The sequence below is a fragment of the Antechinus flavipes genome, chromosome 4 (assembly GCF_016432865.1).
Source record: "Antechinus flavipes isolate AdamAnt ecotype Samford, QLD, Australia chromosome 4, AdamAnt_v2, whole genome shotgun sequence".
Lineage (NCBI taxonomy): Eukaryota > Metazoa > Chordata > Mammalia > Dasyuromorphia > Dasyuridae > Antechinus > Antechinus flavipes.
Genome location: NC_067401.1, coordinates 173,565,830 through 173,587,434, shown reverse-complemented (window position 1 = coordinate 173,587,434; position 21,605 = coordinate 173,565,830). Strand labels below are relative to the sequence as shown.

The 21,605-nt window shown below is 37.2% G+C and overlaps 1 protein-coding gene across 3 annotated transcripts in view; it reads left to right on the top strand.

The window, feature by feature from the left end:
• MGAT5B (alpha-1,6-mannosylglycoprotein 6-beta-N-acetylglucosaminyltransferase B) overlaps window positions 1-21,605 on the top strand; it is a 132,793-nt gene that overhangs the window by 81,637 nt on the left and 29,551 nt on the right. For all 3 annotated transcript variants that reach the window (XM_051995522.1, XM_051995520.1, XM_051995523.1), the window contains 2 exons: window positions 13,570-13,701; window positions 15,694-15,827. In XM_051995522.1, the coding sequence (XP_051851482.1) occupies window positions 13,570-13,701; window positions 15,694-15,827 (266 nt within the window). The remainder of the gene's footprint in view (window positions 1-13,569; window positions 13,702-15,693; window positions 15,828-21,605) is intronic.

Genomic DNA, 21,605 nt, shown 5'->3' with positions numbered 1-21,605 from the left:
TGTCTTTTGCTTCTTTTTGTAACTCAGTGTTTAGCACAGTGCCTGGCATATGGTAGATACTTGATATATTCTTTGATTGATTGAATGATAACAGGTGACCACACAGAGTTTCCTTTCTAATTCCAATATAGAAAGCTATAGCCTCTTTTTTATTTTCCTCTTTAACCTCATTTTCACACAGATCTGAAATGTATTCTTTTACCCCCCCACCCCATCCCCATGCTGCCTATTTCATTTTACCTCACTTTTAGATTCTGGTTTATGATGAATATCCAAATTCTCATTTCTGCTGGCTGAAGGAAATATATCTTTGTTCAATAATCAAAAACAGTTTATAGGGCTCATGGTTTCCCAGTTATTCTTTCTAAAGTTTTTCAGTTTATTATATGCAAATAAACAACTGAAACACAGAACACTGAAGCTGGCCTTGCTCTGAGTAAGTGCATTATTTCTACAATGGCTTTCACTGTATCTTACATTTGGTTTTGGGTTTTTCTTTTTTAATCATCCAAAATGTCAACATTTGTCAGGGGCATTCCCTCATGTACAAATAGGAAAACTGAAGTTCAGAGAAATGAACTGAATTAGCTAAAGTCATAGGTGTTTTGACTCAAGGTCAGTGCTTTTTTCATTGTGGCATGACTTCACAAGGCTGGACTTATCTTACTTTCTAGTGATTTCTGCAACCTGAGTATTGAGGATATGGAAGCTGTGGGTAATAGAAATTCATTGGTAATGATAGTGTCGTATATAAGTCATTCCGGCTTCATTTTTAAGAGCTGCTAGTAAGAAGTCCAATTCTCTTACTTTTAATAAAAAAGTTGTTAGTCTGACTTAATGCAAGGACTCAACAGATTCAAGTTCAAATCTTGCTCCAAACCCTTACTAATTGTGTGACTTTGGGCAAGCTAAATTAAACTCTCTTCGTCTATTTGCAAAATGGAGCTAATAAGATATCTGAGGTGTTTTGTGACAATCAAATAAAATATTATCTGTAAAGCACTTCAAATTATAATACAAACTGGAGACAGCGAGGTAACCCAGTAGATAGACCCTGAAGTCAGGAGGATCTGAATTTCAAATCTGCCCTCAGATATTTACTAGCTATGTGATCCTGGATAAGTCAAATAATCCTAATTGCCTCAAAAAAATTGTAATAAAATCTGTGCCCCTCCTTAATCACTTTTAAGTATATTGCAAGTGATAATTATGTTCTTCCTAGCTGAAGAGAGTTCATAACTTGTCTAGGAGAAATCCTAGAAAGATTGCCTCTGGACATTGACCAAAGACACATCTAGAAATGGAATCACAAGGACTTTGGAACTGGAAAGAGACCTTAAAGATGGACCATATGATTAAAGAGTTGGAAGGTCTCTCAGAGGCCATCTCATCCATCCCCTATATCTTAAAGACAAAAAAAAAAAAAAAAAAAAAGAGGCAAGAAAGTGAAATGATTTTGTCCAAGGTCATAAGTTCTCTATCTCCCTCATTAGTATTCCTTCCATAGTTCCATGCTTCCTCTCTATCACCTACTCTAATCTTCATTTTACAAAAGCAGAAACTGAGCCATAGAAAGGACTTTCCCCAAGTTTAAGTTATAGAACTAGGAAGTGGGATCAGGACAAAATTCTACTGCTTCTGATTTTTAGTCCAATACTTTTATTCTCAGCTTCTAAATCTGACCCTTCCTCATCTGGAATAAAAAATCTAAGCCTTCACCAAACACAGTGTGGGAAGAAGATCCTTTGAGAGGAAGTGTGACACCTAAGGAGAATGTTCTTCCAACCCCCCACTTCCCAGGTGTGTGCTGTGGGGAAAAGTTCCATTTACACCATGCTAGTTACACTCTGAGGAATAACCTTAGAAGTCAGTGCAGCCTGATAGATTGAATTGCTGCCCTTCTTTGGCGGTAATTAGAAAAAAGTTTTCAGAAAGGGAGACCTCTTCAATTCATGTCATTGTTCCAAACAGCCACTTAGTGTAAAATTGCCCATAAAAGTGAACTTAAATTGCAAGAGATAAAACTATTGCCTGCTGATTCTCCTCACAGCTGACCCTTTTGCTTCTGGGTTTGGTGAAAGTTTAGTTTCTTTATGAGGTGAACAATGAAGCCAATGCAGACATTATACTTGGATGAAGTCACTGCAAATTAAAAATTCTCTTTTTCTCTGACTCTAGCATCAGAGTGGCATTCTAGTGGAGTCATTCCTAAGCTATATTGAGCAACCTTGCAATTCTTTTTTTTTTAACATTTATTATATTCTGAAATTAAGAAATAAAACAAGCATTTCTATGATATAACAGAATAGGGGGAAAAGATAATTACACATGAAACTGAAAATCTTCTATGTATAACTTGCTACTCCCTTTAAATACATAATAAAATTATAACTTTTTTTTAACCTTTACTTCCTCCCCTGCCCTAGAGAGATATCTTTAAGAGATTTTGTCCAAGGTTATAATCCTCTGCCTCCCAAATGAGTATTCCTTCCAGAGTATCATGCTTCCTCTCTGCCACTTAGTCTAATCTTCATTTTACAAAAGCAGAAACTGAGGCATAGACAGAACATTCCCCAAGTCATACATCATCCATTTTTCTAAGTTATAGAGCAAGGAAGTGAAGTCAGGACAAAAATACAAATATGTATATATACATATACATATATATATATACACATATATATATTTGTATATTATGTGTTCATATGTATATTTATATTATTATATATTATATATGTAAAAAACCATTTTAAACATCTTATCATACCTTCTCTGGATACAGATAGTGTTTTCCTTCTTAGATCTTTAGTAATTAATTTGGGATATTTATAATAGTCAAAATGACTTTTTCTCTCAAAGTTGTTCTTAAAACAGTATTATGTTTACTACACACAACATTCTCTTGGTTCTGCCCCTCACTCATCATTATTTCATGCAAGTATATCTATCCATGTTTTTCTAAGATCACTGAGCTCATCATTTCTTATAGCACAGTAGTATACAATCATATAACACAATATATAATATATAACTTGTTTAGTCATTTCCTAAATGATGGACATCCCATGAAATGGATGGAATTTCTAGTTCTTTGCCACACAGAAAGAGCTGCCACAGATATTAGGAATATATACATTCTTTTCCTTTTTCCCTAATCTTTTTTGAAACAGACCTCGTAGTGATATTGCAAGGTCAAAGGGTATAGGCAACTTAATAACTCTTTGGGCATAATTTCAGATTGCTCTCCAAAATGGTTGAATTAGTTCACAGTTCCATCAGCAATGAATTAGTGTCCTAATATTTCCACATACCCTCCAACATTTCCCCTTCAATCATTTTAGCCAGTTTGATAGGTATAAAATGATATCTTAAAGTTGTTTTAATAATCAATAATGTTTAGAGCATTTTTTCATGTAATGATAAATTTTGATTTTTTTTAATTAGAAAACTATCTGTTAATTTGTCAATTGCAAAATAATTTGTATTCAAATAGATTTGATGAAGTTCTTTATATATTAGAGATATTTAACAAAACAAGATCAAAATGGATACGTGATGTAAAAAGAAAGATTACAAAGAAATCTGAAGAACATATATTATCTATCAAATTAAGGATAAACAATTTATGAATAAACAAGAGCAATGGAAGGTGTAAAATGGATAATTTTAATTCCATTAAATTAACAAGGTTTTGTACAAATACAAATGTATTTGAAGCAGATGTAACCAAGAGAAGCAGAAAATGGCAAGGGGGGAGGTAAGAAATTTTTATAGACCCTTCTAATTCTTAAATCCTATGATTTATCTCTAATATCAGTTTCCAGGTCCAAAATCCCTTGACTCCATTTACTGCTACATCTTTGGTCAATGGCCAAAGACAATCTTTCTAGGATTTCTTTAAATTACTTATTCTTAAATTACTACATTGGGAAGAACCTAATTATCATCTTCCTGAAGGAGGATACCTCCACTGAATGGATGTCTCTGGACCAATTTGCCACTTCTGTCTTCTGTATTATTTGTGCCCCTTTTTGGGTATGGGTGATGTCTTTTGATTTGCATATAAATTGGATTTAAGTGAGGCAATGTTGCTCAAAGTTGTCAGCCTCACTATCTCTTCCAAAGTCATCGAAGTCCAGTGGCTTGACAAAGTCAAGACAATTGGTGATGATTCAGAATGCAGTGAATAACCTTATTGTCTTTGGTGTCTAACCAAGCTCTAAGTGCTCCACAATACCTGTTTCACTGTCTTCATGGCCATTGAAACAAATTGCTCTCATCCAGCCATTGCCATCAGGGGAAGTCTTCACATGCTTGGAATAGACAACCCTTAACTCACCAAAGGTTGTGAGACTCTTTGGTTACCCTAAACCTGTTCTGGCCTGCCTGCAGAAAGTTTACTAGTGTGTGGCTGCTGTGATGCTACAGCATATTGAAACTACAGGTGAAAGTTGGGTGAACTAAGTGGACACCAAAGGGAGAAAATAGCCCTGAAAACAGCTCAGCAAACCTCACACCTGAGATAATAATCTTCCCTGAACACCTGCTACACACTTATATCATTTTACCATTTTTACCTATCTCAAAATTCTGTGGCACTAGGCAAGTGGCAAAGCAGTAGGTGCAGATATACTGGAAGCATAGTCACAACCTTGCACATAGGCAACCCAGACCACAAGGTCATCTTGTTGGAAATAGCAGTGGGATTCAACAGCCATCTAGATATCTGAACAGCCTTTTTTAAGAATCACACTGCTCACTTCCTGGTCTAGGGAGGGAGCAAGAAAAGGTACCTTAAAAGTGTCTGTTTTACCGAAACCCTGGCATGCTTACTATTACAGGTGGAAATCCCCACCTGCAGTAAAAAATACACACACACACACACACACACACAATTTTCACAAACATGATTCCACTCATCACTGGTACATGGACAGCATGAAATCCAGTATACTTGAAAGATGAACAGCTCTTATTGCAAGAGAACTCAGCCGGTATTGCATCCAAATAGCTGCTCTGAGTGAAACAAGACTGGAAAATGAAAACCAGCTTATCAGAACTGGATACATATTTTTCTGGAGTGGCCATAGTAAAGGCTTCCCTTTACTATGTGGTGGCACAGATTCTGCAATTAAAACAAATCTATTCAATAAGCTTGTATTTCTTCCAAAAGGAGTGAATAGCAGACTCATGACAGTGCAATGCCACTTGCAGGAAAGCACTTTGCCATTATCATCAGTACATACACTCCCACCATGATGAACCCTGATGAGATCAAAGAAAAAATTTATGAAGACTTGAAGACCCTCATCACCAATGTGCTGAAAAAGAGCAAGCTTACAATTCTGAATGACTTTAATGGAAGAGTAGTCATAGATTATCAGTCATGGCAGGGTTCTTGGAAGAAAGGAGTTGGAAACAGCAACATCAATGATCAATTACTATTAAAGACTTGTGCATCTCATGACCTAATCACCAACACTGTCTTCTCTTTATCTAAAAACAATAAAACATCATGGATGCGCTCTTACAGAAAACATTGGCATTTAATAGATTAATTGGCATTGTGAAGAGAAGAGACCGAAAGGATGTGAGAATGATGAATTTACAGAGTGCTGGACTAATCATAGACTTATCCTCTTCAAGCTAAATATTCACATTGAACAAAAGCAGCTGCCCCAAGACAAGACATCCACCAGAAGATTTAATGTCAACACATTAATTTGGAGAATTTGGAGAAGAAATTGAGCCAAAACACAATTGGCCACAATGGAGCATAAATGGAGTAGACAGCTTTTAGAGATTTGGTATAGAGCACTGCATATACTCACCTGGGCCAAAACATTCACAAACCTCATGATTGGTTTGATGAACATAATGGGGAAATTTAGAAGTTACTAAACAAAAAATAAAACAACAACAACAATTAAAAAAAAAAAACCCTTCACAGGGTACCAGCAGGATAGTTTATTTATCTCCATCAAAAGTAAAGTGACAGAGAGGACTGGCGAGACTTACATGAACTGATGCTAAGTGAAATGAGCAGAACCAGGAGATCATTATACACTTCGACAACGATATTGTATGAGGACATATTTTGATGGAAGTGGATTTCTTTGACAAAGAGACCTAACTGAGTTTCAATTGATAAATGACGGACAAAAGCAGCTACACCCAAAGAAAGAACACTGGGAAACGAATGTGAACTATCTGCATTTTTGTTTTTCTTCCCAGGTTATTTATACCTTCTGAATCCAATTCTCCCTATGCAACAAGAGAACTGTTTGGTTCTGCAAACATATATTGTATCTAGGATATACTGCAACATATCCAACATATAAAGGACTGCTTGCCATCTAGGGGAGGGGGTGGAGGGAGGGAGGGGAAAAAATTGGAACAGAAACGAGTGCAAAGGATAATGTTGTAAAAAAAAAAATTACCCTGGCATGGATTCTGTCAATATAAAGTAATTATTAAATAAAAATTAAAAAAAAAAAAAGTAAAGTGAAAGTGAAGCTTAGAGAGACACAAGATTCTTGGCTCAGTTAAAAGGCAAATGAAATTCAGCTTATGCTGATAAAACCCAATCTAAAGTGCTTTTGTGATGTCTTGAAGGCTATTTATAAATCAAATATCTAATCGTGCAGCACAATTATGCAATGCTGTGGAGCCATATTGATTAGTAATAAGGAGAAGAGATGAACTAAATACTTCCATTGTATTTTCAACAGACCATCATCAATCAACACTAAAGCCACTGACTATATAATTCAGGTTGAAATCAATCCTTTCTAGCTAAAGAAGAAGTTTTAAAGACCATTAATGTCTTCTTGTGTGGCAAAACACCTAGTGCTGATTCTATTACAGCATACAAAAACTGACTGAAGGGGCAGCAAGATGATAGAGCACCAGCCCTGAAGTCAGGAGGAACCTGAGTTCAAATCTAGTCTCATACACTTAACACTTCCTAGCTGTGTGACCCTGGGCACTTAACCTCAATTGCCTAAGGAGGGGAGGGGAAGCTGACTGAAATTTCTAGGTTATATAGCAAGAAGAGATTATTCCCCTCAAAATTTAAAGATATCCATCTCTATAAAGGTAAAGGAAATAGATTGTCTGTGACAAGCTGGAGTCTCTATCTTAGTCACTGCTGGCAAGAATCTCACCGGAGTCTTCAATAGGCTGATCCTTTACCTAGAAGATGGTCAACTATCTGAGAGTCAGTATATCTTCAGAAAGTATTGATAAGCTATTTGTTTCCTGACAACTGCAGGAGAAATTCCCGGAACATTCTTGAGATCTGTATACAATGCTTATCGACCTGACCAAGGTCAAAAGGACTTATGGAAAATTGTTAGAATTCTTACAAGGCACTAAATCACTGGAATTGATAGAGACAATAATTATCTAATTTAGCATGGTACTTAACAGTTCTCTACTTCACTAATGAACTTAGTACATATTAGAGTTCACACCTTTCACACCTTTACGATTCACACCTTTAAGAGAACATATATAAGCTAGAAGCCTCAACCAGCATTGAGTCCAGGAGATTTACAAGACAGAAGCACAAGCCCACTTTCAGAGGCAGAGTCAGATTCATTCCAACTTCAATCTTTGTGCTGGCTGGAGACATTCGGAGGAGGAGAGGCTGAAGCTGGCAGAGGCAAAGGACTAACGGCAGGAACCAAGGATAGAGATAGGCTTCTAAGAAAGCTAACTAGGCCCAAGGAAGGAGACAAGACTTAAAAGGAAACAATAAAGGATTTGGACTTTAACTCCTGGCTGAATTTGAGATGATTATTACTCTGAACTGAAATTAAGGCTGCCTCCAGAAGCCCCCCAAGAAATCCGCTCCCAGAGAAGATTATATTTTAGAGAAGAACATTACAGAAAATTGTTAAAATTTGATTGCTCGGGGTTCATCAGTATTGTGTATATCAATTTCATGATGCCGTCACCCATATTCTGGATGATTAATGATGTTTTTATGCTTTTCCAATCACCAGTGGTGTGAAATAAGGCTGTGTGGTTGCTCCCATGCTTTTTAGCATGATGTTTTTAAGCAATGTATTCAGACACCTTCAGTGAGAACAAAAACAGATCAAAGTCAGCTACCACATTGATGATAAATTATTTAACTTGAAAATGCTACAAAGCAAGACTAAAGCAGAGGGACAGTTGGTGCATGATTTTTTTTATTCACAGATAATTGTGCACTCAATGCAGTTTACAGTTTAAATACTTAATAATTAAATAAATAAATAGATAACTTCACTTACCTTGGTAGTATATTCTAGGGATGTACACATAGATGATGAGTTTGATGCATGCATTATCAGAGCTAGCTCACTGTTTGGGAGGCTCCAGGGGAAAGGGTGGGAGAAAAGAGATATAAGACTGCTTACTAAAGTGAAGGTCTAGAGAACTGTTGTGCTGATTTCTTTGTTGTATAGCTGTGAAACATACCAATATACCAGCAACATGCCAGGAAATTGAATTGTTTCTAGTTGAATTGTTTTAGGAAGATTCTGAAGATCAATTGCCAAGACAAGGTACCAAAGAGGGAGGTCCTTTCTCAAGCTATACTGTCAAGTGTTCAAATTCTATTACAGAGAGTATAAGTCTGATGGACTGGCCATGTTGTTTGAATGCCAAAAGTACATTTGCCTAAAAAACTATTTTACAAAGAACTCAATGCAAGGCAAACACCCACATGATAGAAGAAGCAATATAAGAACTCTCTCAAGGTCTCTCTGAAGAACTTTAGAATCAATTGGAGATACTGGCAAAGGACTACTCTGCATTGCATGTCCACATCAAAGAAGGTTTTGTGCTCATAAGCAAAGCAGGATTGCTGTAGCTCAAAAGAAACATGAGATGCATAAATTTAGAGACATCTCTATTCTAGATGTTCATATGGACTATTTGTGGCCAACTTGTGGTAAAGCCTTTTGAGCTCATATTGGTCTGATCAGCTACATTAGGACACACTGTACTCTGAGCCCAACATAATGTTGTCATTTTGGCCCTCTTTTAGAATGAAGGCCAACCAACCATTTGTGGCTTTCTGAGACAATTATGGAATCTTTGGTACCTACAAGCTAATTATGAATCGATCAGTCAACTAGCATTTACTCATCTATCATGTGCTAGAACTTTTTTGGGGAGGGGGAGGGAGGTGTTTGGATCAGGGAAGGGGAGTGATTGTAAAAGTACAGGAATGATAAGGTATCACAAGTCAAAGGAATTTGGAAGTCCCTGTTCTTGAAAGCTAAGAATGATGGGATAAAGCTAAAAGTCTGGGGAGTAATAGGGTACTGGGAGTTATGCTCGCTATTTATGCTATTATTTACAAATGATTTCATATCTGTAAAAAGGATCCCTTCATTTTATAGACAAAGAAACCAGAAAATTACTAGTTCAAACTCACATGGCTTAGAAACCAGAGATAGGATCAAAATCTAGATAGCCCTGACCATTGTTTTTTTCCATGATACTACATTATATCACATTTCGATCAACACTGTCATTGCTCTAAACCTCTCCCTATTAAGGGGTTAGGTTATAAAGCTTCCATAAGTCCTATTGAGGTATAAGGATAAGATGACTAGGAGAAATGAGATGACAGCAGGAACGTTTCATAGGTATAACTCCTACACGCATAGAATGCATAGGATTATAGATCTCATTTAACAGATGAGCAAACTAAGACTCAAAGTGGGCATCTTTGGTGGTTTTAAAAGTATTTCCCTATTCCTGTTAATGTGTGCATCCAAATCCATTAATTAATTCAATGTGTATTTATGATTATAAAAATATAGTTTTGATAATAAAATACTAGCTAGCATTTATATATTATAAATATTCATATATTTCTACTTATATATAGCTTTAAGATTTACAAAGCATCTTGCAAATATTATTTTATTTGATCTTCATAACAATTCTGGGAAGTAGGTGTCATTATTATTTCATTTTATACATGAGAAACTGAAGCAGACAGCGGACTTACTCAGGGTAACATAAATAATAAGTGTCTGAGCCCAGATTTTAACTCAGTACTTCCTGATCCCAAATTCATCTCTCTAAACATTGTACCATATCGCTACAACAAAAAGGGCACCATATTAGGTCAGACCCTACACAAGTCAACAATTTGAGCCTTCCTTATCTATAAACTAAAGATAATAACAGTTTTGTGTAGATCAAATGAGATATCAAATGAGATAATGCATATGAAGCACTTTTCAAAGCACTCATAAATATCAGCTATTAAGTAAAGGGGTTACAAAGACAAAATGAAAAAAAACCCTTGTCCTTCAGCAGATTATATTCTACTACTGAGGTTTAATATTTATATATAACTAAATTGAAAATAAATTGAAGACGAGAAGAAATTAAGCACCAGGAGAATTAGAAAAATCTTTCTAGAAGAGGTAACATCTGAGCTGAGTATTGAAGAAAGTTAAGAATCCTAAGAGGTGGAAATAAGAATAATGTATTCTAGGCATCCAGGACAGTCTGCTGCCAAAGTATAACAGAGAAATGTAATGTCAGGTTGGGAAGAATAGTAAATAAGCCAGTTTGGCTGAAACATGGGGTACCAGAGGAGTAATGTGAAACAAGTCTGGAAAAGTACTCTGGAGTCATAATGATGGGATCAGATGTGAACATTGGGAAGATTACTTTGTTAGCAGTGTGAAGATTGAACTGGAAAAGAGAGAGACTGAAAGTAAGAAGATCAACTAGTAAAGTCCAGGTGAAAGCCAACGAGGCCCTGAACTAGGTTGGTACTATTTGTTGCTGTTATTATTGTTGTTCATCCTTTATTGGTGCTTTAGGAAAAAGAACAATGACATTAAGAGGGTGATATCTTGACTTCCAAGTGACTTGGATTTAAGTGAGGCAAAGCTGTGCAAAGTCATCAGTCTAATTCTCTCCTCCAGGCATGGTGTCCAGGGAGGACATAGGTCAAGACAACTGGTGATGGCCCTATTTGCAGTAGGTATTCTTGGCTAGAGTCTTCCCAGATCTCAGTTTGTCTGAGGCCAAGCCCATTCAGTAATTAAAGGCTAAATAAGGATTGAGATTTTTTAAATGACCTAATTTGCCTTCATAAAAGAATCATTCTAGGAGGAGAAGGCTTTTAGACCTGCAAGTGGAGAGAAAGGGGCAAATGCTAGAGATAGAAGATTGACAATACTTGGTTATGGATTGGATACAGGAGATGAAAAAATGAGAAGTTGAGAATGACTCAATGGCTTCAAAGCTAGGAGATGAGAAAGAAAACAGTGACCTTAATAGACATAGGAAATTTTGAAAAAATATTGGATTTAGGGTAGAAAGAAAATTAGTTTTGTTTTGAACATGCTGAGTATGAGAAGCCTTTGGGACATGCAGCTCAAAATGTCTTTCAGTTAGTGTGACAGGCCTGGAGTCCAGGAGAAAGATTAGGTGTTTATTTATGGATTTTATAGTCATCTGCACAGAGATGATAATTAAACCCAATGGAGCAAATGTGATTACCAAAAAAAAGATAAAGAGAAAAAAAAGAAAAACATGGCAGATCTTTGGGGACACATATTAAAGGAGAATAATTTAAAAGATGATCTAGCAAAGGAGAGTGAAGGACTGGTCAGACAGCTAAGAGGAAAGAAGGTAGTTTCACAAAAAGTGAGTCTACCCCCTGCAAATTTTCCTCTCCTCCTGCTCTCCCTATTGAAATCCATAGGATATTCCACTATCTTTTCGGTCATTCAGGCTCTCAATCTGTGTGTCATTCTTAACTTTTTTATTTTGCCAGTTTCTCTCAAATTTAGCTTTATAACATCTCTCTGTTTTGTGTAGGGCATGTGTTACATACACACACATACACACACACACACACACACACACACACACACACACACGCAGAGTCTCTTCTGACACTTTCCCCTGATACCAGATCTGATACCCCTCATCACTTCACTGCTGGAATATTGCAGTAGTTTTCTGGTTGGTTTTCTCTTCCCACTCCAGACATTGTCCTTGCAGAAGCCAAAGTGATCTTCCTAAAATGCAGGTCTGACTATATCATCCCTGTCTTTAAAAAAAAAAATCCCAGTGACTTCCTATTACTTCCAGAATTTGTTATTTGTTATTTGGCCTCTTCCTATATTTCCAATCTTCTACTTTTCTCATTTTCATGAACTCTGAGATCTAGTAACACTGGCCTTCTTGCTATGCCTCAAACAAGACAATCTATTTCCTCACTTAATAAATTTTCACTGACTGTCCCCTATGCCTAGAATTATTTCCCTCCTCACCTTTCCCTTCTGTCTTCCCTAGCTTCCTTTAAAGTGTCAGCTGAATTTTCTTCCCTACCAAAGTGATTCTATTTGTGTGGTGGGATAAAGTGAGTGGAGATGGTGGGGAAGTGGCTTCTCTGTGTGATTTCATTCTCAAAAGACATAGCCTCAGAATCCCCTGAATTTGTACACATAGGATTGCAGATGAGTCTTATCAGCCTCCCATGATAGTGACAATTTATGAGGAAAACAACCTCTCAAAAGGGGAGAAGAAACCAAAGGTTCATTTTAGCTCCTAGTATTTTACCCTTCTCCTCTTTACAAACATACTCAGGAAGTAAAGCTTAGCTTATCATTACAATCTTGAACTTAAGTTAAATTTAATAAACAGTAGACCCAACACATTTACTGTGGGAAGTTGTCACTCGGCTACTCAACAGGGCTGGTTCCTTGAAAGGCATAATCACTCAGCTATGGGTCAAATAGAAACTTCTCTGTTATCATTTAAAGCCCTTTATAATCTGGCTCCAATCTACCTAACCAGGCATTATATATTAGTTCCCTTCCCATACTGTATCCAAACGGGTCTATCTACTTCTTATTCCTCACATACATTCATATACACATTCTGTGCTTTTGCACCGGTCTAGAATGCTTTCTCCTCACTTCTGCCTCTTAGGATCTCTAGATTTCTTTAAAGCTTAGCTCATGTGAAGGAACAAAGAATATTCTAATTCCCCCATCCAGTTATAAATGTTCCTTAAAAATTATTTTATGGGCAACTAGGTGGCATAGTGAATAGAGCACCAGCCCTGAAATCAGGAGGACCTGAGTTCAAATCTGGCCTCTGACACTTAAAAGAAGCTAGGGAAGACAGGAGGGAAAGGTGAGGAGGGAAATAATTCTAGGCATAGGGGACAGTCAGTGAAAATTTATTAAGTGAGGAAATGGATTGTCTTGTTTGAGGCATAGCAAGAAGGCCAATGTTACTAGATCTCAGAGTTCATGGAAATGAGAAAAGTAGAAGATTGGAAATATAGGAAGAGGCCAAATAACAAATAACAAATTCTGGAAGTAATAGGAAGTCACTGGGATTTTTTTTTTTAAAGACAGGGATGATATAGGCAGACCTGCATTTTAGGAAGATCACTTTGGCTTCTGAGAGGACAAATGAAACACTATTCTTTTTATTATTACTAATAACCTAGACTTGGTTGGGTCAGGGTTTCCCTTTCTTGGATGCTTGTTTGGCCCAAATTCTGAAGGGTTCCTTTCTCAGTAACTTAGGGGTACCGCCAGGCCGGGGAAGCTGTCCACTCACCATACCCCTGCCGTTTGACCTCATCTACACTGACTATCATGGCTTGCAGCAAATGAAACAGCACATGGGACTGTCCTTCAAGAAATACAGGTGAGAGGCAAGTGTTGGGTCAGAGGTGAAGGTGGGGAGTTGGAGGACAACATATGGATAAGATCTCTAAAAGTTCTAAAATCCAAGACTTTACTCTATATTTACTCTATAGTTTTCTATAAACTCCAGGTCTATAGCTTTCAGATTCTAGTCCCTTCTTTTCAGATTGTCCGTCAACATTGTTTTGTTGTTGCCATTTTGTTGAGGGGGTGGGGGAAGAGTTGTATTATTTTTTAGTAAGTGCTATAGTTTAAAGAGGTGTTTTATAGGCGTTATTAGGGTTATTAAATGTGGTTGAGTCCATTTAGGAAACTATTGCTTAGATGAGAAGTTATCTGGATGAGATTTCTATCCCTTTTTCACTTTAAAAAAAACTGAAAGTAATTTAAGTTTTTCAGGCTGTCTTACCAGAATGACTTGTTCCACTTTCATTAAGATTGGTAGGTACTTTTGGTGACCTTGGGGCCTCTACTATAAGGCACATACATTTTATCTAATGCCATGTCCTATATGATTAAGAATAAATGCCCTCCTTCCATCTCCTATATTTTTCTTGTTGTACTAATTGGTCTCATAAGCCACTTTTGTAAGAAGGGAACAGCTTTCCTTATAGGAGGAGGTTAATGCTAGAGGAGTATACAAATTCAATTCAGCTATCATTTGTTTTTCAATCATTTAACCTATCCAGAATAGAACAGAAACAGAATCCCCTCCCCCCACCTGCCTGCCCCATCATGACACACTTGAGTATAGATGAGAAGAAGAATCAAACATTTTCCTGGTCTTTTTTTCTTCTTTCCCAAGCTGCCTTTCTGCTACTTGAACAAAGCCTAATTCTGACTTTGGCCAGATCTTTTGGCATTTTCTGAACTACCCATCCAGTGTGTCCTTGCTCTTACCTGCTTCCATTTTGGGGGGCTAAGAAAATGCTACTGGGCTGGCAAAGCAGCTGGTATTGATGAGGGGTATAGTGATGGGGGCAAAAGAATCCAGGAGTAATAGCAACAATCTAAAGACAGTCAACAGAAGTTCCCAGATTTCTGCTCATCTCCATCATTCCAGTAGTTCATCCCCTCGCCCCTATCTAACCTCCATTTTCACATCCCCCACATCCATTTCAGTCCTGAGAAAGACAAATGGAATCACTCCCTGATATATCTACAGCCAACAAAATATGGAATTAAATTTAGCACAGATAGTCCTGCTATTTATTACATTTTCTCTAATTCCATTGACTATCCCACATGATTTTATTAGAGTAAAAAAAGTGACAGGTTGCATTATTGCTTTTATTAAAAATTAATTGCTGAGTTCATTCAGCTCTTTTGCACCCTCACCCAACTTGAATCTCTCACAGTGGGAATAATGTCAAATTCAACATTTCTTTGGTATGAGGAACAAGCACCTTAGAGCGGCCTGGGACTCTGAGCAGGGAGATGAGGCTTCTTTTGGGGGAAGTTTAAAGTTTAATGACTTTTTTCTATTTCTGGAGAAATGCTGAGTCCATCTCCTCCCTTCCTATGGGCCTGCTGGACTCAATTAAGAAAAGAGGAGGAAACTATCATTGTGTGCCTGTGTCTAGATGTAGCTGTGTGATATATTACATTGCAGTCAGATCTCTTACTCTGAATGGCAGAATCCTTCATAGAAAAGGTTTTTCTAGGCCATCTGGGCACATGTGAGAGTTAAGTAAGATTTTGTCAAGAATAGAAGTAACAGATGTTTTGGAGAATAGCTTCTAGAACTGTTTTGTCCTTTGCTTCTCCAAAGAACAGACTTTCCAGTTTCCTTGAATTTTCTTTCATACCCAAGAAAATATTCCACTAAGAAAGTCAGATACAGCCTAAGGATGTAAGAAGCTCAGAACTTACTCAGAGGCAAAGACTTAGACTTTTCCTAGAAAGATTTCCATGACATTTAGGTTCTGTATATGCTGCTCTGTAGACCTAGATAGGTAGACTATTGACCATGAACCTTACCTTTTTCTGATAGGTGTCGATTCCGGGTGATTGACACCTTTGGCACAGAACCTGCATACAACCATGAGGAATATGCTACTTTGCATGGTTACCGAACCAACTGGGGTTACTGGAACTTCAACCCAAAGCAGTTCATGACGATGTTCCGTGAGTGGCCCTCCATGTGGGACTGGTGAGGGGTAGGGCCTTCTCATGAGTGCTGAGTGTTATCATATGGTTCAACTGGAATCTTATCTCTCTTTTCTGAACCATCAAATAAAGGAGAGAAAGAAGGAGGATGACACTAAAGTTCTTCTTCCCCAGGCTCCCACCTTCTCAGAAGGGTAAAGGAAAGGGAATAAGCATTTATTAAGCACCTACTGTGTGCCTACTGTGTTTCTCTGAGAAATGCTACCCCTTAATGATGGAGAGGTAACAGGTTGAAGGGAGAGGTTCAGAAAAGAAGGCATAACCACAGAAGAACTCCTTCAGAGTTTAAGAAGTTGAGGATTAGAAAGGGGAAGTTTTTCTTGGACCTGGAAGGAACCTTGGAGATCATTGAATCCAACCTCTCATTTCACAGAAGAGTAAACAGACTTTCAGAGAGGTTAAAAGATTTGCTCAGAGTCATAAGATTTAGAATGAGATGGTATCTTAGAAATCATTGAGCCTAAATCTCTCATTTTACAAAAGAGGAAACTGAGAACCCAAGAAGCACACTTTCCCATCATCTCCCAGTAAATAGTCAAACCTGAATTAGTATTTGTTTGTTTTAATGTCCATTTCAGAGCTCCCTTTGTTATACTACATTGTCTCATAAAACAAGAAACAGAAATACCTTATTTATCTATTATCTCTGGGTCATCCCATAAAAGACAATTTTCCAAGTAATTGGAGCAAACTTCTTCCAGACTCAAAGCTAAAGAAACAATGAGATGGCACAGTGAATAGAGTGACTATCCTGGAGTCAAAAGGACCTAAGTGAAAATTTGGCCACAGACATGTACTAGCTGTGTGAACTTGGATTTGGCTATAGACACATATTAGCTGTGTGAACTTGGGCAAGTCACATAACCTCAGTTGCCACCCCTTCAAAACAAAAACAAACTCAAACTCCTTAAATAATAGTAATCTTTCTAACTTGGTTATAGATTATGCTGCCTTCTTAAATATAGGCTAGGGATAGCAAAAAAAAGCTTGGCCTATGGATTCTTTGGTATCTGGAATTCCTGGATTGAAGAAAACTGTTAAAATATTGTAAGGTGCAGCTGTTCTGCACTATCTGGCCCTAGCTGTTTGCATAGAAGACCAAGCAAGGTGACTATGTTGAAGTGATCTCCTCATCTTTCTATAATACACTAAGAAGAAAGTCAAAAATAAAGACATCCCTGCCCTCAAGAAGCCTACATCCTAATGGAGGAAGTATTCAAGCAATAATACCACTGCCTATCTAGCAATTCCATTTTACCTCCTTTAATCCAGGTTGTTAGAACTGTCTGTAAATTAAGAGTAAATAGATTCAAAGTAAGGGCCTAAGAAAATGATATATCGGGGCAGCTAGGTGGCACAGTGGATAGAGCACCAGCCCTGAAGTCAGGAGGACTCGAGTTCAAATCTGGTCTTAGACACTGTCTAGCTGTGTGACCCTGGGCAAGTCACTTAACCCCAATTGCCTCAGCAAAAAAAAGAAAAAAAGAAAAAGAAAATGATATATCCTTTACACTGCAATTTTGTATTCAGATGTCTGTTTCTTGGCCAGGTTCTATAAAGCTAAGGTTACCAGATAAGAGCTCCAAATAAATGGCTATTATATAAACAAGTAAAAAATGCAATCATAGCACATAAAATAAAGAGGTGAAATGGAGATGGGGACAGGTTAGAGAAGGTTGCTTCTTCCAAAGCAAGTGAGTTTTGAGCAGTATTTTAGTGGAGAGAAAGAAGGAAAAAGCTTTAAACAGAAAGGATAGATGGAGATCATATTATAATGGTGGAGAAACTGAGGCAAGATAAAGATTAGAGAGTTTTTAGTATTTTATTTATGGGAGAGCTTAATTGATTGACTGGATCGGACTCTTGTCTCAAAGTATCCAGCAAGAATGTGAGTTCTCAGTGACATATTTATATCTCTTAGTTCAGGTAGCTAAACAAAGGCAAGGGATGGAGTCCAAATTCTGGTGAGTGGGAATCTCCAGGTAGGGACCATCAATCAGATTCTGACAGGCTGGGGGGTAGAACCATAAATTCTTGATGATTTAGGAAGAGTTAGGAGCCAGGAAGTCTGAACTCCCCCTTATCTTGAGTTTACACAATTATAATTTATAACCTTAGAGTAACTAGCCCTGAGTTATATCAGTCCTAATGAACCACAGGGGAGTTTGCAACTAAGGGATTGAGGCAGAACAATTAAGGGAAACTGAGGCAGAACAATTTAGGGAAACAGGCAAAAAACTTAGGGAAACTAAGGTAGAACAATTTAGGAAAACGGAGGCAGGACAATTAGGGAAACTGAGGCAGGACAATAAAAGGGAACTGTGGTACAACAATATGTGAAGGGAAGGGCACCAATTACTGTGGGGTGGCAAACTGCTTAGCTTGGCTAATGCTAAAGTTATTAAGGAAGGATATTAAGAATTAAGGGTAGAAGGCTGAAGATGGAAATGAAGTGTGGAAAAGACTCAGTGGAAAACCTTAGAAATTAAATAGTTTGCATTTGACCACATAAATCAAAAGATTTGAGGCTTTTGAGCAGGAAAACAGAGAAAAATATGTTTAAAATTATTCTGGTAGTGTTCAGAATAGACAGGGAAGATAGTAGAGGCAGCAATCTCAGCAAGGGAAGCATTATAATGTTTCGGATTCCAGAACACTACAGACCAAAAGCTCCCATTAGGGAAATGCCTAATGGAAGCTCTATGTGTCTGTATACCTATAATTCTGTGAATCTCAGAATTTCCTCCCAGCTCTCAATCTTTATCATATCCTCATTAGTATTTAGAGGCCATTTTGTCAAACCATCTCATTCTATGAAGAGTGAAGAAAATGAGCTTCACACAAGATGATTGTAGTTCCTATTCCCACCCCCCCAAATGCCAGTGAAGTAGTACAGTAAATTGAGAGCCAAGCTTGAAGTAAAAAAAACTCAAGAGTTGAAATCTGCTACAAACTAGCTGTATGGCCACGGGCAATTCCCTTTCCTCATCTATAAAATGAGCTGGAGAAGGAAATGGCAAATCATTCTCTTTGCCAAGAAAACCCAGATGGAGTCACAAAGAATCAGATGCAACCGAAATGACTGAACATATAAATAACAGTACTAAGATTTTCATTCATACTCTCTGATTCCAAATCTGTCCCAGTCCCCTTTTTAAGTCATGCTGAGATTTAAGATCTAAAAAGAAATTCCTAAGCAGTGCTCAGCCCATTTCAAACTATTAACTATTGATTTATTTTCCCAGAGGAAGAAACTGGAAAGTTGAATGTTTTTTTCTAGATCTTACCCTCCTGGCCTTGCTTCCGGAACCTTTTAATTATCTGTAATACTTCTACAACTCAATCTTTCTTATTTATCTAATTCCAAATCTCTCAGGACAAATCCCCTGCTGCTGGAAGGGAAGGAATAATAATAATAATAATTATATAGCACTATGTGGCAGGTACTATGCTAAGTGCTACATAATTAATATCTCATTTGATCCTTACAACCACTCTAAGAGGTAGGCCATCATTAACCCCAGGTCCAGTATTCTATCCATTGTACCACCCAGCTGCAAAGTATGACATGGAGACCCTGTGGGCCATTCTTGGCAAAGATATTGAAGTAGTTTGCCAATACAAATAGAGGTTAAGTGCCTTGCCCTGGGCCGCATTGCTAGTAAGTATCTGAGGCAGATTTGAAACTTTATGATTTTGGTCTTCCTGACCCTAAGCCCAGCACTCTGGCCACTGAATCCCTAGCTGCTTCCTAGACAAACAAGTTTAAGTGACTTGCCTAAGACCACAGAGCTAATTAGTGTCTGATGTAATTGATGTCTTTTCTAAATAGGTATAAATAGGATGGGTCTGAGTTTAATTGACAAGAGTTAAAGAAAGAAAGAATTCAGATAGGCTGGGAAAGCCTCATATTTGGGGTGGGCTTTGTTCTCAGTGTATTCTGCTGCCCCTGGTACAACAACTTTATTAAGTACTTACCTATTATATACTAAGTACTAATACTTGTCAAGTACTATACTACCTACCTAATATACAAATAATTCCATAATTCTTCTGGGTGAAATATACAGTTTAGATAAGATGTCAAAGAACTTACAACCTAATACTTTCAATACCCAATGTTATAAACTTAAGTAATTTAAAGGGTTATAAAATAAACTATTAGAAAAAATTTCAAGTCACTACTGATAAAAGGGGTATAGGAAGATATCATGTAAGTTTAACTCAATAAATATACTTTTAATACAACTGATGAAATTGAGCCTGTATCCCCAAAATATATATGACACTATGCTGGGCTTAGAGATGTAAAGACACATGAAATTAGGAGATCCAAGTTCAAATGTGATCTCAGACACTTAACACTGCCTAACTATGTGATCGTGGGCAAGTCACTTAACCCCAATTACCTCAGCAAAAAAGAGAGAGAAAGGGGGGGAGGGGTAGTGTAAAGACAGAATCAACAATGTCTGCCCTCAAATAATTTACATTCTTGTGAGAAGACACAATATAAACACAAATCAATATCATATTAGGAAAATTTGAGGAAAGAATATCTATTCTTATTTATTCTTATTATTCTTAACAACTGGAGGGTGGGGTGGACAGAGATCAGGCAAAGCTTTATAGAAATGGCAGGAGATAAGGTTTGTAGGAAGAAAAGGTTCTAAAAGGAAGAGGTAAATGCTTTCTAGGCTTGGGGGACAAATGGTGCAAATATACTGAGGTGGAAGATATAATGTTAAGGAAAATTTAGGAGTCTCATTCATCTGGAACATAAGAATTTAGTGATAGGAGGTATGAAATAATGCTGGGAAAGTATAAGAGGCAATGGGAAACACTGAAATTTTTTGATTAAGGAAGTGCCATGATCAGATCTGAGCCTTAGAAAGATTATAGTTTATCCCTTCCACATTGTGATTTTGCTGACCAGCATCAAATGGAAATTTGGGGAAAGTTTCATGGAAGTAGCAAACAACACAAGAAGGCATGCAGATGACAGAAAAAAAATTGAAAAATTCAGAAATACGAAAAATATACATATAGTATTGTATAAAATCAACTCAAATTTTACAATATGAGGATTAAAATTGTTCCTCCTATAATAAGAGACTGAGGCATAGCTCTGAGCCAATGATACTTTTTAAAAGGGTCTGTGGTCTCTAAAAAAATGGACTTCAGATCTTCCTCACAATCTGAGAAGTCTCCTTCTCCCAGAGTCCTATTTTTATAGGGCTAGATTTCTAGACATTCAAGAACAATCATGCCAAATACAGAATAATTCTATCAATTGACATATGATGTCATAATCTAAACATAAGCTAAAGTAAGCAAAGTAATATGTCAGAAGGATCATGAATTGGGTAAAGCAAGAAATATCTCCTCACAATATGGATGAGCTTCTCCTTGGGTTATGCAGGAGAAGATTGTAGAAGCTATCACAGTCAGTGAGCTAAATGGTTCTAAGATGGTCATCAGTCCAGAGGTACAAAAATAAATTAAAGGTCTTTCTATGTAGTTGAGTCACTTCTGTCACTCTGGACTTGATCACCATGACAAGGGAAAATAAGAGTGCAGGGCCTCTAGTTAACTTTCTATAATTAAGCAAGTGAACTTAGAATCTGCAGCTCACAGCTCTGGGCCTAATATACAGAACTTTGATATTATTCTATCAAATTGATTAATACTGATTAAAATAGAGTGGAGGTCCCAATTAATTATTTCTCACAACAATAA